Source organism: Myotis brandtii, unplaced genomic scaffold (genome assembly GCF_000412655.1).
Source record: "Myotis brandtii unplaced genomic scaffold, ASM41265v1 scaffold155, whole genome shotgun sequence".
Taxonomy (NCBI): Eukaryota; Metazoa; Chordata; class Mammalia; order Chiroptera; family Vespertilionidae; genus Myotis; species Myotis brandtii.
This window is the reverse complement of record NW_005355621.1, coordinates 2,268,323-2,287,774: the sequence shown is the minus strand read 5'-3', so window position 1 is coordinate 2,287,774 and position 19,452 is coordinate 2,268,323. Positions and strand designations below refer to the sequence as shown.

The following is a 19,452-nucleotide window of genomic DNA, read 5'->3' as shown; positions in this document are numbered from 1 at the left end:
TTGAAGCAACATTTTACTGATGACTTTTCGGTTTTCCATTTGTCTTTTGTTCAGTTGATATAGTACCTATTTTCCTTCTTTTAAAATCTTTCCCATTGCTTGTAAACGATTGGAAATTGTTTGCTGAGCAACGTTTAATCTTTCTGCAAGTTGTTTTTGAGTTTGACATGCATCTTCATCCAATAATGCTTGTAATTGTTGGTCTTCAAACTTTGTTGGTTGACCTGGACATTATTTGTCTTTCACTTCGAAATCATCACTTTTAAAGCGTTTAAGCCAGTGTTCACAAGTATCTTGAGATGGAGCATGTTCACCATAAGCTTCCTGAAGCTTTCAGCAGCACTTTTCCTCAAAATAAAGTAATGAATTAAAACTTCCTGCAAATGCTCTTTTTTTGGCACGAAATTCAACATTTTTAAGCCTAAAAATATCTATGATGTTAACACCTTCGGCAAAGTTGACATATAAAGTTTTGAAGCTTGCTGTCAATACAACAAAATAACATACATATCAAATTGCATATATGTCAACATGTGTGTAACTCCATCTATTGAAAAACATCCACATTATTAACCAGTACACCTGGTATATAGGCTATAGTTAAATTTCATATTAATACTTAGTAAATTAATTTTAATATACAATTTAACACTTCCCCTCATATTCCTAATCATTCTCATTTTCTTGATTTTAGTTTATGTCACAATTATTTAGACCTTTGTATTTCTGTATGGAAAGAAATGTATTTGAATGCTCAAAATAGGAAAGAATAAGTGAATGTGAATTATTTGTATATTTAAAATAGGTACTTTAGAGACTAAAATCTGACTCATTTAGGAAAGGAAGACAGTCATGTATAAAAAGAGCAATTAGCCTTCAGAGTGAGGTTTTGTCTTTCAAGATAGATAATTAACTTTTGTAATATTTAGATTAGAGACCTGGTTTTTATAAATTTATGCACATTCTCATTTTCTTCTTAGTACATGTTCAGTGCTTTACGGGACTGTGTACCTGCTATGATGCATTCAAGACATTTAGAGTCGTATGAAATACTTCTGGATTGCTATGACAAGGAAATTATGGAAATTTTAAATGAGGTAACATCATATATGAGATTGAAAAACTTAGAACATGTATTTGGAATGCAATGTTTGGAAAAACATTTTGGGTTGAAGCAGGCTTTCACATATTTAAAATAATTTATAAATCACTATCTAGAGCAGCAGTTCTCAACCTGTGGCTCGCGACACTCTGGGGGTCGAACGACCCTTTCACAGGGTTCACCTAAGAGCATTGGAAAACATATATAATTACATATTTTTTTGTGATTAATCACTATGCTTTAATTATGTTCAATTTGTAACAATCAAATTGGGGGTCACCACAACATGAGGAACTGTATTAAAGGGTCGCAGCATTAGGAAGGTTGAGAACCACTGGTCTAGAGCAAAGAAACCATTTTTAGTTATAGTATCACTATTGTGCTAAATTGGTCTTTAATTTCTAATTTTTTATATAGAGATTCAGAGTAGAAATTTGGAAAATTTTCTTTACTTTAGTAAATAGTATATTTATATTTAAATTTCTCTTTATTAGAAGAATGCAAATACAAAATTGGTTTGAATATTGAATGCTACTACTAATAATACACTTAAGACTGTCAATATTTTATTAAATATTAAACTTAACTGTCAGGATCTTATTAAATTCATTTGGAGTGCTACTGACTAAAAGGAGGACATTATATATTTGGAAGATTTATTTTTGTAGCAGAAATAATTCAAATGCAATATAGTGCATCTTCCCCTGTTTGAATGAAGTATTATAAACACGGTTATCTTTAAAATTAAAGTTTCATCTAATGATATTTTTATAAGGAAAGTAATTAAAAATGAGTAAACTTCACAATATAAACCTTATTCAGGTTTGATAAAGTTATGGAGAATTTTCATAATTTCTTCTATTACATATTATTTAGAAAATAAAATATGACTTGACAGTATTTAGAACTTCATAGTAGACCAGAAAAGATGATTACTATCATTACTTTTAGCTCAATGAGTTTTGTGATTTTTAATGATTATTATAAGAAAGCTTTAAAAATATTTCTTCTCTTCCATTTTCTCAAGATTTTTCTTTTGTTGCTTGTTCCCATAAATCTTATGCTTTATAGTATACATTCCTGTTTCTTGTAATGAAGCCATTGGCATTAGCTTTTGATTTTCTTTCAAGGGTATTAAAGTATTAATGAAAATAAAAACTTAGAGTTTAACTGCTTCCTGGGCAGAAAAATCATTGGTTTAAAATGGAGAGCAAAGTAATTTTCACTTTCCCAATAAAAATAATATTTTACCATAGAGTATTTGGAATCTTAAACCAGTTTGACAAATTTTTTATCATTGCACTGGTTATAAAATGCTAATGGTTAAAGCATAGACAGAACAGTATAACTGAATTTTGAAAAATTAAGATATTAATTATTTTGTGAATAGCACTTGCTGGACAAGTTGTGCAAAGAAATAGAGAAGGATCTGCGCCTTTCTGTGCATACTCATTTGAAGCTGGATGACCGAAACCCTTTCAAAGTTGGCATGAAAGACCTGGCCCTTTTTTTCTCTCTGAATCCAATTCGGTTTTTCAATCGTTTCATTGACATTCGAGGTGAGTGTTCTGCTTTCCTTCTGAAAGTCATATTCTATATCTTTTTGCCCTCACTATAAAAGAACAAATAACAAAAATGAAACTTTGGGCTTATATCTTTTTTAGTATTAGTCCATTCTTTAATTCCTTTTTGTTTGTGTATTTTTATTTTCCTAGCATCTTATTTAGAAAAAGGAAATTTAATGTTCAAAGACAGGTTGTTTCCTTTTTAGTTTTATTTCTCTTTTCTATCATTTCATGAATCTGAAATTTTTTGAAAAAAAAAATTTTTTTTTTTAGCTTATGTAACTCACTACCTAGATAAGACGTTCTACAATCTTACAACAGTAGCTCTTCATGACTGGGCCACTTACAGTGAAATGAGAAATTTAGCTACTCAGCGCTATGGATTGGTTATGACAGAGGCACATCTTCCTAGTCAGACTTTGGAACAGGTATGGTATAAAATGTTTCTGATTGTAGCATAACATTTCTTTAAGAAATCTTTTTTTTAAACTTTATTATTACATGTTTATTTTTTAAGAAAATATTTGTTTTATAAAATCTCAATAAAAAATTAGATGGTGCTAATTTGCTTTTTTAGAGAAATTACCATAGGCTTCCTGTTTACACTTCACTTTTTGGTGAACATTTGAAATACAGGCATACCTCGGAGATATGCAGGTTTTATTCTAGACCATTGCAATAAAAGTGAATATCCCAGTAAAGCAAGTCACACAAATTTTTTTGTTTCCTAGTGCATATAAAAGTTATGTGTATACTATACTGTAATCGAAGTGTGCAATAGCATATGTCTAAAAAAAATGTACATACCTTAATTTAAAATATTTTTTGCTATAATAATGCTATCATCTGAGCTTGTTGGAAACTGCTCTGGTAGACTTACTTGACCAAGCAGGTTGCCACAAACATTTAGTTTGTAAAAATGCAATATGTATAAAGTGCAATAAAGCGAAGCACAGTAAAGTGAGGTATGCCTGTGCATATAGGTTTTCATATAGCTTTCCAGAAACACTGGGATATCCAGGTGATTTCTGCAGAATTATAAAAAGTTTAGTCAAGGTCACACAACTGATTGTAAACCTAGATATAATACATAAACTTTAATATCTTAGGAAAAATGCTTAAATTTATCTATAATAATAAAAGCGTAATATGCAAATTGACCAAATGGCCAAACAGCAGAATGACCGGCTGGACGACCACGCTATGACACGCACTGGCGCCAGGCCAGCCAAGGCGGGTGTGATGCGATTGGTCGGAGGGCCGAGGCAAGCCACCATGGCTTCAAGGGCCAAGCCCCTTCCAGGAATTTCGTGCATTGGGCCTCCAGTATCTATCTATTTATCTATCTATCTATCTATCTGTCTGTCTGTCTGTCTGTCTGTCTGTCTATCTATCTATCTGTCTATCTTATCTATATTGGGAAATGAATATAAATAGTAAGTCACTATATTAATACAAGTGTTACTGATTATCTTAAATTAATAATAATAGAACTTCTTTGTGGATTGTTTTGCAGGGCTTGGATGTTTTAGAAATTATGAGAAACATTCATATATTTGTGTCTCGATACCTCTATAATCTCAACAATCAGGTGAGTGGGTCTTAGAATTTTTTTTTTTAATGTGTGTGGATATATAATAGGAAGGCTGAAGGGTAAAGAATTGATTCTCAATAGTGCAAATTGGCAAAATAAAGCAAAAAATAATTGTTTAGAGTTCATCTTGTTTATTTCTTTGCTTTGATTTTATTATCTTGAATAACTTTCCAATTAAATTTAATGAAATAGATTCTGAAATTTTTTTGATAACTGATCAGAGATTGCTATGTATTGTATTGTTATTTAGCATAAATTTGTTTCATTGCAGATTTTTATTGAACGAACAAGCAATAACAAACATTTGAACACTATTAATATTCGGCATATTGCTAATTCAATTCGAACACATGGCACAGGAATCATGAATACAACAGTAAGAATCTTTTTTGGGGGTCGGGTGGGTAGTAGACTACTGTTTAATTTGTTATTTTGGAAAATAGTTTTTTCATAGAATATTCTGGTCAGTATACACTACTGCTTATTTATATTATATTGGAATTTCCATTTTTCTGGTTGGTATAATTAAAATATATGGCACTAAAATTGTGTTGGATGTGATGGAAACTCTGTGACACAAAATGCACTTTACAATATCTTACCATCTCAGGGTCGCTCTCTCCCTTCCTCTCTGTAAAAAATCAATAAAATATATTTTTTAAAAAATGCACTTTACAATATCTTACCATCTCAGGGTCATCATTATAAAAAGCAATACAGATTTGAGAGCATCAGCATAAATTTATATGTCTGTGTGGATTGATATTTTCTGAAAGTTGCTTTTGAAAGGGAATCATTGATAATAGTATTACTCATGCTGTTTTTTTGGGGGGGCATACTAATTATTTGATATCCATAAGAATAGCAATTTACTCAAAGTATTTTGAATCTTAGAAATGGGCATCAATTACTTGAAGAAATCACTTTTATGCTGTTTTTCCTTCTGTGGAAGAAAAGAAGCCTTTGAATTTGCCTGGTTTTCAGGGCATACTTACTAGTATTTCTTCTTGAGGAAAAAAGAATGTGAATGCTAAAATAGTAAAATGTTACAAACATATTTTGGAATAAGGGAATAGAAGTTATGTAACTGGAAGAGTATATAGGGACCTTTGTAGTATATAGTGAGGGAGTCATTAAAGTATTTGAGTTGATAAATGATACAATTGGAGCTCTATGTTAGTGGTTACCAGTACGGAAATGAGACAGAAAGTTAGAGTTTCAAATTTAAAATAAGGGAGTCATCCATGTAAAGGTCATGTCCGAATGTTTAAGGATAAATAAACTCTTTATCAGATTCTCATATAACAGATATAATTATGCACATATTTTATATGTAAGGCATTTTATATGTAAGGCACTGTGCTAGGCATTAGGGTGACAAAAACAGACATTTCCTACTCTCCTAGTAATTACAGTCTGGCGGGGGATATAGTTGTTCAGTCAATTAATCACATTAATGAAAGTAAATTTGTGGTGTCTGATAATGATATAGTTAGCAAAGAAGAAGAAGATTAGAGGCTGGCACAGTTACCCAGTGTTAAGAGTGAGGAAGATAAAGAAGAGACTGTTTCTACTAAGACTGCTACTACTAAGCCACGGGAAGTTCTGAGAAAGCACCCATTTCTATAACAGGGTAAATGAAAGACTCTTAAAAATGGCATACATGTGCTAAAACAATTAGTATTTGAAGGTGGTAGGGATGGAATTTAGTACAGGACTTCCATCTGTAGGTCAGAATTAATTATGTTATTTTGACTTTAATCTCAGCTCAAATCTTAGTTTTTCAGGGTTTTTAGTTGAGGTCTTTTGTTATTCATTCTCAAAGCACCTACACTTCTCAGTTTAGAAATTGCAGTTGAGATTTAATAACTTCTTTAAAGTATACTTGTTTAAAATGTCTGTCACTCCTGTTAGACTATAAACTTCGTGATGAGAACTGTGTTTTACATAACTTGCATGTAAGAAATGCTCAAAATATTTGATAAATAATTAAATGCTTACTGTCTTCAGTATCATTCTAGACATGAATGTTAGTAATAAGTAATCTTATAGATGGAGAAACATAGAAACTTCTGACTGGCTTATGACTTAAAGAGTGTTGAATCTGGTATTGTGATTCTTTCTATAGTTCTTAGACATATTATGAAAGTATTTTCCATTTCTTCCTTTCTTTTCCTTTTGTAGTAAACATATTTAAGAGGAATTCATAGGAAGTTCTGTAAAGTTAGGGAATAAAAATTTTTAAATATTTCAGGTCCAATGTAAATTAGACTTTATAAATATTAGACTTTATGATATAAATAATTCAGTAATATTGATTTAAAATTAATTTTTATATTAACTTTTCCAATTTTATAGGTTAATTTCACGTACCAGTTTTTGAAAAAGAAGTTCTATATATTTAGCCAGTTTATGTATGATGAACATATCAAATCCAGATTGATTAAAGATATTCGATTTTTCAGGGAAATCAAGGACCAAAATGATCATAAGGTATTTTATATAATCTTTTCAAGTAGTTCAGTTCAGCTGTTGTGTGTATAGCAAATGGTTAACAAAAATGGAGTAATACTATATATATTGTTTTACAGTGTGCTTATTACATGTCAGTACATATAAATCCACCTCGTTCTTTTTAAGAGTTGATAGTAAAGATGTATACCGAAATTTATTTAACTTTCTCTCACTGATGAATATTTAGTTTTTTTAAATCATTTTTCAGTGATACAAACAGTGCTACAGGTAGCATCCTTATCTGTGTGTTCACAGACTGTTTCTGAAAGACATATTCCTTGAAGAGAAATTTTTAGGGCAACGAATATGTGTATTTAAAATTAGGATACGTACTGTACCAATTGACATTCCAACCTATCTATAGATATAAGGCCAATATGCAGAGTGTCCCCACGGGAGTTCAACCAGGAGACCAGGAGTTCTATCGCTCGCTATGATGTGTACTGACCACCAGGGGGCAGCGTGGAATGAAGGAAGGCCCCAGCAGGCAGCCAGCAACCAGGGAAGGGAAGCCCCAGCCGGCAGCCGGAAGGCCCCGATTGGCCCTGATTGCTGGCCAGGCCTAGGGACCCTACCCGTGCACAAATTTCATGCACTGGGCTTCTAGTAATTTATAAGAATGCTGTTTTCTCTTCATCCTCCAGGCTGAGTTTTCTCATAGTGAGGTAAAGAATTGTAAGTGGTAACAGTACAGAGGCACATAGCCACTTGGATAGAGAACCAGTAGCCTTAGTTGGGTCATATATTTGACTTGCCACATCCAGAACTATTTTAATTACCCTTCTTAAGCATCACTTAGTTCCAACTGTCTTATATACTACTTGGTAGTTCTCTTCAATGTCAGAGCAGAAAAATACTGCTTTCTTATAAAATGATAAAATTATAGATTAAAGTTATCAGATAATTATATTAACTTTCATTTTTATTGAAATAGAAATTACTAGTATTCAGACAAAGAAATAACCATGCTATTATTGTGTAAGAATTGTTTTCATTTGTTATTAATAAAAATGAGTCATTTCCTATATCTTCTAATCACCTAAGACTTAAAAAAATAATTTCTTATTGGTGATAGCTACCAGAAATTTTAGCTTGGCCGATGTGTGTTATTTGGGAAGAGTGTGTTTATGTAAGTCCCTAATACCTATTTAGCCCACAGAAATGCGTTCACACGTCTCTGAACAAATGTTTCTAGGGAGGAGTTGGTTTCATTTATTTATCTGATAGAATAGTTGGGTGTTTGGAGACTAATAATGGTGGTGAGAAACTTAAGTTTGGTGACATTAATAATTATTCCCCTTAGCTTATGTAAAAAAAATTATTTTATACTGACTTTGAACATTGGTAGTTTTTGTGCTATAAATTTTCTTATTAGACTTGAGTGATTTGTTAAGCACAATGGAAATACAAAATTAGAGAGGAAAGTGGTATTGGCCTGGTTGATTTGGTAGGCATTTTATATTTTAGGGGTCTTTATTACTAAAAGTAGTCTTTAAATGATCTCTCTAGTATCCATTTGAAAGAGCAGAAAAATTCAATCGAGGCATCAGAAAACTTGGAATAACCCCAGAAGGGCAAAGCTACCTTGATCAGTTCAGGCAACTCATCAGCCAAATTGGTAAGTTATAATCACAGTGTTGGGAAATAAAGTACAAATCCCAAGAATCTATCTCATATATTAAATATTTCATACAAATAATGTAATATGTGAGTGTCTGAGCTTAGCTTTCTTTCACTAGAGTAACTTATCAAAAGTTTTTCAAGCATGATTAGACTGTTGGTGCAGAAATAATTGATAGACTGACTCAATATGAGAGTGAAGAGATTACAGTAAAAACGTTTTAATGTAGTCAGCATTTAGTTTATCAAATGAGTTAATTTATTTTTAAAGGATTTAATATAGATGTATATAAGTATGTATATTTATATTTTAAGTGTACAAATATGTAAGTTTCATTTTTATGGAGCAAGAACTGAAATAAAATACAGCTGAATCTTTTGGATATTAAGGAGTGGACACCTTGTAGTTGATTACTACATATAACTATATCTGATTTTTTTATGTGTGCAATTTTCAAGGTAATGCTATGGGCTATGTACGAATGATAAGATCTGGTGGTCTTCATTGTAGCAGCAATGCCATTAGGTATGGATAAAACATCACTTTTGCTTTGTTTATTCCATTTAAAATTTTTATGTTACTTAAATCTATTCTAAAATTGTATAGAAGGTTTTTTTCTTGTTGATGTAATTTGATATAAAAAATGGAAGAAAACTATTAATTCTACTAGTTAAAATATTTTTCTTAAAATTTAAGGTAGCAGACTTTTGGAAAATCTTTATTTCTCTTTTAATTTATTTTATCAGTACAGTTTGTAAATGGCTCTAAAGATTGTGATTTTAAAGATTAAAATTGGATTATCCTATATAATAAAAGGGTAATATGCAAATTGACCCGAACAGCAGAGCAACTGGGAATCACTGGTCACTATGACACACACTGACCACCAGGGGGCAGACGCTCAATGCAGGAGATGCCCCCTGGTTGACAGTGTGCTCCCACAGGGGGAGCTCTGCTCAGCCACAAGCCAGGCTGACGGCTGCCAGTATAGCGGTGGTGGTGGGAGCCTCTCCCGCCTACTCAGCAGTGCTAAGGATGTCCGACTGCAGCTAGGCCTGCTCCCCGCTGGCAAGTGGACATCCCCCGAGGGCTCCCGGGCTGCCAGAGGGATGTCTGACTGACAGTTTAGGCCCAATCCCCTGGGGAGCAGGCCTAAGCCAGCAGGTGGTCATTCCCCAAGGGGTCCCAGACTGCAAGAGGGCACAGGGTGGGCTGAGCGACCCTCCTGAGTGCACAAATTTTTGTGCAGTGGGCCTCTAGTTTATATATAAAATTCAACTTTGGAACTGAAGCGATGAAAATAGTAATATAACTGAAATGCAAAGTTCTTTTCAAATATGTAGTTGAAAAATTTAGAGTCCAACAGTACTATTCTGTTTCAGTTGTACCTATTTATCTTGCCTTCATAAATTCTTTCTCAAATTCTTATGTAGATTTGTGCCTGATCTTGAAGATATTATAAATTTTGAAGAATTAGTAAAAGAAGAAGGCCTTGCAGAAGAAACAATAAAAGCAGCAAGGTAATCTCATTTTGGAATAATCTATATTTGGAGATTTATAAAGTATATGTTTATATAAAACTTAAGAAGAAAGACTAGGGGGTAATATATAGGGTGTCCCAAAATTCACGCAAGATTTGAATTTTGTGTGAGCATTAACAACAACAACAAAAAATAAAAGCCTAATTTTACTTGGTTTATTGAATCAGATTCTAATATCTGTTACCCTTTGATTTCAATCCCTTCAATTTGATAAGCATTACCAAGTACCAATTATGGCCCAGGAGCAGGGACAGTGAAGACCAATGAAGACCACGTCTTTGCGTATGTGCCAGCAAAGCTGTGGAGGCCATTTACCCGATGTGCTATTCCATACATAACCCTATACTGTATACTTTATGAATCAATAAAAAATTTACAATTTTTAATTATAAACCTGTGTTTTCTATCAAAATTACTTCTTGCATGAATTTTGGGACACCCTATATAAACATACGTTACTGTTTTTATTATACAAGTTATGGTCTCAGTTTATATGTTTTTTTTTTAAGACTACAGTATTCTGAGACCTTTCCAACTTCAATAAAAAGGGGTCTTCCAGAATAGCGGTCACCAACCTTTCAGAACTCACAGACCACCAGTGGTGTGCGGACCACTGGTTGGCGATCGCTGCTCCAAAGGTTTCCTTAAACCAGCGATTGCCAACCTTTCGGACCTCACGAACCAGCAGTGGTGCATGGAGCACCGGTTGGTGACCGCTGTTCTAGAACATACTATTTAATATAGTAGCCACTAGCCACACCCAGCTGTTTAACATCTGAAATGTAGCTAGTCCAAATGGAAATGTGCCAAAGTGTAAAGTATAAAATAAATGCCAAATAGCTGGTTAATAAAATCAATTTCACCTGTTTCTTTGTACTTTTTTGTATTTTTATTTGCTAACACTGTTCTAGAATACCATGTAACCTAGACCAGCACTGTCCAGTATGGTAGCTGTGAACACAGGTGACTTTTGAACACTTGAAGTAGTGCTAATGGGACTGAGGAACTGAATTTTAAATATTATTTCATTTACATTTAAGTAGCTAATGGGCCCTGATGGCGTTGGTGTGGCTCAGTGGTTGAGCTTCGACCTATGAACCAGCAGTTCACGTCAGGGCACAAGCCCGGTTATAGGCTGCATCCCCAGTGGGGGGCATACAGGAGGCAGTCAATTAGTGATTCTCTCTCACCATGGGTGTTTCTAGCTCTCTCTTCCTCTCCCTTCCTCTCTGAACACAATAAAAATATATTAAAAAGTAAATAAATATCTAATGGCTGTCTTATTGGACTTTGCAGATCTATAGACTTGAGTCAGTAGTGATTTTGGAACATAATTTAAAACTTGAGAGAAGAATGCAGAACAGAGAAATACTTTAGAAAACTAAGCTTTGTTATTAATAACTAGAGGCCTGGTGCACTCAGGGGGATCCCTCAGCCTGGCCTGTGCCCTCTCGCACTCCGGAGCCCTCGGGAGATGTCTGGCAGTCGTGCTGCCGCAGAGGTGGGAGAGGGTCCCACCACTGTCGCTGCACTTGCCAGCCATGAGCCCGTCTTCCGGCTGAACAACACTCCCCCTGTGGGAGCGCACTAACCACCAGGGGGTAGCTCCTGCATTGAGTGTCTGCCTCCTGGTGGTCAGTGCGCATCATAGCAACTGGTTGTTCCACTGTTCGGTCAATTTGCATATTAGCCTTTTATTATATAGGATATATATATCCTTTATTGATTTCAGAAAGGAAGGGAGAGGGAGAGAGAGAGAAAAAAACATCAATGATGAGAGAGAATCATGGATTGGCTGTTCGATTTGCATATTAGGTTTTTATATAAGATTATAACAGTTTATTGAGTCAGGCATGAAAAGGCAAGGTGGAGACAATTTGAATTTCAGAAAGAATAATGATAGAAATCTATTGTAATATATTGAATAAAATACATTAATACATTGAATAAAAAATAGAAACCATGCGTCATAGTGATAATAAAGGTTAGAGGAGCAGAGGGAAAGTTCCTTTTTACAGAAGAACGCTAACAAAGAAGGGATGAGGAAATTTAGGCGGAAAAATTGTTTTGCAATCACTACTATAATACTTGAAAGCAGACAAAAATTATCAGTGAATTCTAAAATATTTTTGGAGAATAGAGTATTTCATCAAAAAATTATCCCATAAATAGCTTATTAATAACAAAGAGGAAAAGTATCTTTACAGTGGAGAGATTGCTATATTTCACCTTCATCAAGTGATGATCAAACTTTGCATCACCAATAACAGGACATACTGACATGTGGCATCTTGCTGCAAATGTAATAGCAAGTACCTATGTTGTATTCTTGCCAGAAATGCTTATTCTGAATGTATTATGAGGAAACCATTGGAGACATCCAGAATGTTGGGCATTCTACCAAACACCTAGTCTTGACTCTTAAAAAATATCACGTGTCATGAAAGACAAAAAAGACTAGAAGACTATTCTAGGTCAGGAGACTAAAGAGACCTGATGACCAAATGCAGTGGATGATCTGTAATCATATCTTAGATAAGGAAAAAAAATAGTGATAAAAGAAGGACATTTGAGGAAAATTGGGGAAATTTGAACGTGTTATATATTACTTTATTTTATTTTTAGGTATAATAATGTATTATGCCTTTGTAGGGAAATGTCTTATTAATAGATTCATATGAAAGTGTTTATAGGCTAAGTGACATGAAGTCTGCAACTTTTAAATATTTCATGATAAAAGAAAACAAATATTAACAAAATATTAAATGGTGAACTAGTGAAAGGTATACAGGTGCCCATTATACTATATTTTAACTTTTTGATAGGCTTAACTTTTTTAAAGTAAAAATAGAAAATATGCTGGAAAATGCATGTGTATATTTTTATGAGAATAAGGTCCCAACACATACAGAAGATTTGCTCTGAAATATCCTGCTAGATAGCTTACTTCTCTGCCAAATTAAAGAAGCCAAGAGCAGATAATAAGCTATTTGAAATCACATGCCCTAAAATGATTAAAAGAGTTTGTGGCTTGTATATCAAAGAAGAAAATCAGACCATTTTACCTCTTATTAAGTGATGTTATTCTTTTAAAAATTGATGACCTTTAAAAAATATTTTGAAGCAGTTCATTGAGGGCAGAGTGGGATATTGCCTTTTAAGATGTCCAGATCTGTGCAAAGGAATGGATGACTAACATCAAGTGAAGGAAAGTTCATGGCAGGTGAAGTTAAGTACTCTGGGGTAATAATGATGAATCAATGATCTGAATGGGGAGTGAATCTTCCAGAATCATGAGGGGAGCTGGAGTAGGTTTCAGAGTCCAAGATAAATTAATGTAGGGTAGTGGTTAAAGGGTTAGTAAAGATGCCTGCTTACTGGAGGAAGTTAGGTAGTTGGGTATAGTTGGATTATGTGAGTCTCAAAGATTTCTACCTTCTAATGCTGGGGGGATAATAATTTGAAAATGGTATATAATTTGAAAGTAGCTATACATGAAGGATGCAGGAGAAAAAGCAGCTGATGTTTCTGAAGGTTGAATAGGATTCTAAGTTCTTGAAAAAGAACAAGATTTCAGTTGAGGTAAGGAATTGTAGAGAAGAAGCATTAGTGAAAGGATTTAAGATGAAGAGCATTCTATTTAAATGAAATGGAGTTCTACAGGGCTCCTTGTCAGAAGAAGAAATACAAAACTCAAAATAATTTAACTGCAAGATGCCCTACATATCCTATTTTAGGGACTAAGTTTAAATAATACTGATCAGCTTCTGTCAGAAAATGAATTCATTCTGAACTCTTAAGAAAATTTACTTAGAAATGTCTTATAATATTTTATACTTTTGCATGCTCTTATTTAAGTTGATGAGAGTTGGATTTAAAAAGTCACACCTTTTTTTGAGAAAGGAACCAAGTAATTTTTTGCATTTTAGGCATTTGGATTCAGTCCTCAGTGATCACACACGAAATTCTGCTGAAGGCACAGAGTATTTCAAAATGCTTGTAGATGTTTTTGCACCAGAATTTCGAAGGCCAAAGAATATACATCTCCGAAATTTCTATATCATTGTCCCCCCTCTGGTGAGTATTTTTAGCATTTAAAATGAATTTTTAAAAGTATTAATAAGTAGATCTAATTTCTTTGCAGCAGAGAATGCACACAGACAGTATTGCTACTGTCTTTCTGGTTGTAGATAAAACTAAATGTGATTTCAGTGAATATGGCCTCGAATTTTTACTTAATAGTTATGCAGAATGAGATTTATTTATAGTTAAAATAGATGCTTATTTGGTAACTACAGGCCCCGCCCGGTGCATGAATTCATGCACCGGTGGGGTCCCTCGGCCTGGCCTGTGGGGATCGGGCCAAAACCGGCTCTCCGACATCCCCTGAGGGGTCCCGGATTGTGAGAGGGCGGTTCTTGGGTGATGCACCCCGGAATCGGGCTCCCTCCTCTCTGGTTCTGGGTGCGTCACCCTAGAACCACAGCTGCCAAGTCACCACAGCTCGACAGTTCCTGCGTTGAGTGTCTGCCCCCTGGTGGTCAGTGCGCATCATAGCTACTGGTCGGCCGGTCGCTTAGGCTTTTATATATATAGATAACTGCTAGAGAAACCTAATGTGATTTAAATTATTTGAGTGTATACCATTGCATATATATCATTTTGGGGCTGAATTATATCACATAAGCATTTTAAGTGATTAATGTAGACTAACTTTAATTACATCATGTTACAGCATGAAGTTATTTCTAACACATCTCTTTAAAAAAATTTTTAAAGATTGATTTTAGAGGAAGGGAGAGGGGGAGAGGGATCAATGATGAGAGAGAATCATTGATCAGCTGCTTCCTGCATGTCCCCTACTGGGGTTCAAGCCTGAAACCGGGGCATGTGCCCTGACTGGGAATCAAACGAGGACCTCCTGGTTCATGGGTCCATGCTCAACTGCTGAGCCACACTGGCTGGGCCAGGGGTGGGCAAACTTTTTGACTCGAGGGCCACAATGGGTTCTTAAACTGGACCGGAGGGCCGGAACAAAAGCATGGATGGAGTGTTTGTGTGAACTAATATAAATTCAAAGTAAACATCATTACATAAAAGGGTACGGTCTTTTTTTTTTTTTTTTTAGTTTTATTCATTTCAAACGGGCCGGATCTGGCCCGCGGGCCGTAGTTTGCCCACGGCTGGGCTGGGCTCTACCACATCTCTTAAAAGCATTGTGTTAGAGGACAACTTCTCACTATTCAGTAGTAACTACTAACATCTGATCTAAATTTTTAGTGCTTCCTTATAGTGTACTAGAGGCCCGGTGCATGAAATTCATGCACAGGGACAGGGGGGCGGGGGGGTCCCTCAGCCCAGCCTGCACCCTCTCCAGTCTGGGACCCCTCGGGGGATGTCCCTGCGGGATCGGGCCTAAACTGGCAGTCGGACATCCCTTTCACAATCCAGGACCACTGGCTCCTAACCGCTCGCCTGCCTGATCGCCCCTAACTGCTCCCCTGCTGGCCTGATCACCCCTAACTGCCTCTGCCTTGGCCCCCTCCACCGTGGCTTTGTCTGGAAGATGTCTGGTCTAATTAGCATATTATCCTTTTATTAGTATAGATAGCAGTGGTCGCCAACCTTTTGAACCTCACGGACCACCGGTAGTATAGTGTGTTCTGTTCTAATTCTATAGTTTCCATCTAAAATAGCTCAAGTTACCCAAAATTGCATTATAAAAGCAATTGTTACAGTGGGGAAAATGGAGTTAAGAAATTAGAGAAGTATATATTAGTGGTAAGAGTTATTTTTCCCTAAAAATTTTTATATAAAGCTGCTTTTAAAAATGGATAGATCTGAAATCTAAATATCACTAATCAGATGTACTAGTAGCTTTTGATTAACTTTAAGAGTAATGACTTTTATATTGCTGCCTGAATTACACATATCTTCTTGCATGTTATAGCCATTGAAAGTAGCTGATGGTCTATTGGCAGCTTTTTTCTTCATGAATTTTCTGTTTTTTATACATTTATCATTAATGTTCTATCACAATAATTATCATATAGCAAAAATGTCCATATTTACCTGATAAGTGTTATCTTTCCAACTTAAGTTAGTGTCAAACTGGAGGAGCCTGTCTTAGTTATACTTTGATAACAGTGTAAATTACCTTAGGATGAGTTCAAGCAATTATTTTTTAAAATTTGAAGGCGGTATACTCAAGCCGTAGTAAACAGTAATGGGAAATCATTGTGAGTCTGGGGAAGAGTGGAGTTTTCAGGGCAGCTGTCAGAATTTAGTGATGGAGAAAACCAGGTGGATTAAGAGCACTACAAAGAAGTATAGGACACTTCCTATGCTTGAGTCTATGATCAATCCCAGAAAAAAGACAAACAGAAATGAGATTGCTAAAATAACAGTTGATAAAGGTTTCGCAAATATGTAGTTAATTGCCAAGTAAGTTTTATAAGCAATACTAAAAGTGAAACTTGATTCTTTGTTTCCAGCCTAAGCTATTATAGTACTTATCACACTGTATCATAATTTTAAACAGGTCTCTCTTTATCCTTTTAGAGCTGTGCTACCATATGTAGGTAGATGTAAGTGGCTACTTAAACTAATTAAATTAATTCACATTTCATAAAATAAAAAATCTACTTCCTCAGTTTTACTAGCTACATTTCAAGTGCTCATTGGTTCTACGAGCTAGGGGCTTACTGTATTGGGCACTGCAAGATATATAGCATGTCTGACATTGCTGAGAGCGCTGCTCTAGAGCGTGAACTTTTTGACGGTATTCATTTTGTAATCGTAATTACTTAATATAGTGAGCATCAGCAAATCTTTGTTGAATAAATGATAAGATTAGAGAGGTATTAGAGCTGAATTTTAGGGAAGTGCTCTTTTGGGGCATTCATTTACCCAAATGACTACTAATCGTTTTTACCCAAGAATATGATAATGGTATTTTGGAATGAATTGGGTGGGCAGAAGTAAGAACTGCCATGCTTATGAGTGCTGATTTGAAGTAAGGCAGGCCTAGTTTTCTGAACCCAACTTTCACTTAGAGTATAGCGAGTTAACGAACCTCTCAAGCCTCCTAGTCCTATTGTGTAAAACCTGCATGATATTAAAGGCAGTGTGCTTGGGGAAGCAGTGATTGAAGGGGAGGGCTCTTGGTTTAAGAACTTAGAAAAAAGAGCTACTGAGAGAAATACTTGCACAGATTGTGACCTCTCCAAGAGGCTCTTTATCTGAGGCAAATGTTTCAAATCAAAAGGACAGGAACCCATAAGAGACCCTATTTATACTTTTTGAAATCTGTTTTAGTAATTAAGTTCTGAAGATATTTTAGCACAGTTGTTTTTCTAATATGTTGTCATATCTTTTTAGACCCTCAACTTCGTAGAGCATTCCATTAGCTGCAAGGAGAAATTGAATAAAAAAAATAAAATTGGAGCTGCTTTTACTGATGATGGCTTTGCCATGGGTAAGTTTAATGGAATTGTTTTCCCATTGTTTTATGTTCACCTATGCTGGATTTTTAGAGAGATTTGCTTGAGAATAGATCTGTGTTCTCTTTGTAAATTTGTTTTTCACGAGCAGTATTTACGGTTTATTTTTTTAGCTGGGTCATCTGCTTGATACTTGTTTTTCGTAATTTTGTAACTATCATTCATGCTCCCTTAGTATTGCTAACCACTTAGTATAGTTGGACTAAGTTAGGCTTTATTTACAGTTTTAGCATCTTGTGTTTAGTTTTCCTGGTTTCCCAGTAGCTTCCTTCATTATCTAGTTAGCAGTAGAACTTTCCTATCCTTACAGCCATGTTATTTCCAGGTGATTTTCATGGCCATGTCCTTTTTTTTTCCTTCTTGCTTGACCTGCTTTTCATTTTTTATACTTGCACATTTTTTTTTAGGAGGAATTAAGCCACATTTCTAGAATTACTCACTTATGCTGTAAAATGTAATTTAAAAGAGAATTAATTCAAAATGGTTAGCTTAATGTTAGCAGTAGTTATTGGTAGAGTCAACACAGCTTCTATACTCATTGTATTTTGCTTTGGTTTTGCTCATGGCTGCAGGTGTGGCTTACATTCTAAAGCTTTTGGATCAGTACCGGGAATTTGACTCACTTCACTGGTTCCAGTCTGTTAGAGAGAAGTACCTGAAGGAGATAAGAGCAGTTGCTAAACAACAGAATGTGCAGTCAACTTGTCAAGATGAAAAACTACTGCAAACCATGAATCTTACCCAGAAGCGACTGGATGTCTACCTACAGGTTAGACAAGAGTAATAGTTAAATCTGCTTTGATGTTTTGATATCTGAAAAAACATAAATCATATGAAAACCTCCATTTTAATAAGTGAGATGAATAGAGGTAATTAGAATATATTTTAAAATGAATGGTATTTGGAAGCCATTTGACTCAGATCTTAAAAATAGATTGGTTATTTCAGTTTCTTGTTTTTGATTTTTACTGGAGCTTTTTAGAAATAATAAAAAAGACATTAAATGTGATTTGGATATTTTGCTTGTAATAAGCATTTTCAGCTTTCATTTCAAATTTTTTTTATTTACTTAGGAATTTGAGTTGCTCTATTTCTCACTGAGCAGTGCAAGAATTTTCTTCAGAGCTGACAAGACTGCAGCTGAAGAAAACCAAGAAAAGAAAGAGAAGGAAGGTCAGTGAGTGGCTTAAATTTGGGAAAAACCAACAAATCTTTCCTTAATAGTAAACACTAATCCCCCATTTTATCTGGTCAGACTTCCAGCTCCTTTTACCTTTTGAAAAATAACACAGACTAGAAATGTCTTTTTAAAAAATAAAACCTCCATAGGTCATTTGTGAAACTGAAAAGAAAGTGCCATAGTAATGTATTTCATTCTGGAGTAACTCAATATTCAGTTTCATTCATCTCTTAATTTAAATAAAATTAACAAGTTTATTGTTTATCTTTCACCCCTCACCCTGTATCAGTGAGAAGGAACAATTTGGAGGGGAAACACTAAACGTTGCTGGAGTCAGAGTTGCTGGTAACTAGACATTGAATGAGGTGGTGATTAAGAAGGTCTAAAGTGGCAGGGGCCATTTAGTGACACAGGCACAGCTTCCCGCTCTCCATAGCCAGCCTTGGAGAGTCGGAGTGTAATGCAGCCATAATCACCGATAGTCATAGCAATGAGCCCGAGTCATTTAGGAAAGGATTCTGTCCATTGTATTCTATGCAGGACAATGGGAAAGTATTTATATATTTTAATGTTTTTTTTTCCTTTTTATTGAACTTATTGGGGTGATACTGGTTAACACATAATAGAGGTTTCATGTACAATTCCACAACACATGATTTGTACACTGTTTTGTGTGTTCACCACCCCAAGTCAAATCTCCTTTCATCACCATTTATCCCCCCATACGTTCCTTCACCTCCCCTCAACCCCTTGTTGTTCATATCCATGAGTTTTTTTTCTTTTCTCAATCTGTGTATTTTAATGTTTAAGAACATTGCTCAGTGTTTCATACT

General features: G+C 34.9%; 1 protein-coding gene across 4 annotated transcripts in view; it reads left to right on the top strand.

Moving 5' to 3' along the window:
- The window catches only part of KIAA1033 (KIAA1033 ortholog), a 60,837-nt gene that overhangs the window by 37,899 nt on the left and 3,486 nt on the right, over positions 1-19,452 (top strand). For all 4 annotated transcript variants that reach the window (XM_014535995.1, XM_014535993.1, XM_014535994.1 and 1 more), the window contains 13 exons: positions 981-1,097; positions 2,493-2,661; positions 2,941-3,095; positions 4,184-4,258; positions 4,533-4,637; positions 6,620-6,754; positions 8,285-8,393; positions 8,855-8,921; positions 9,830-9,916; positions 13,867-14,014; positions 17,318-17,414; positions 18,012-18,208; positions 18,513-18,612. In XM_014535995.1, the coding sequence (XP_014391481.1) occupies positions 981-1,097; positions 2,493-2,661; positions 2,941-3,095; positions 4,184-4,258; positions 4,533-4,637; positions 6,620-6,754; positions 8,285-8,393; positions 8,855-8,921; positions 9,830-9,916; positions 13,867-14,014; positions 17,318-17,414; positions 18,012-18,208; positions 18,513-18,612 (1,561 nt within the window). The remainder of the gene's footprint in view (positions 1-980; positions 1,098-2,492; positions 2,662-2,940; positions 3,096-4,183; positions 4,259-4,532; positions 4,638-6,619; positions 6,755-8,284; positions 8,394-8,854; positions 8,922-9,829; positions 9,917-13,866; positions 14,015-17,317; positions 17,415-18,011; positions 18,209-18,512; positions 18,613-19,452) is intronic.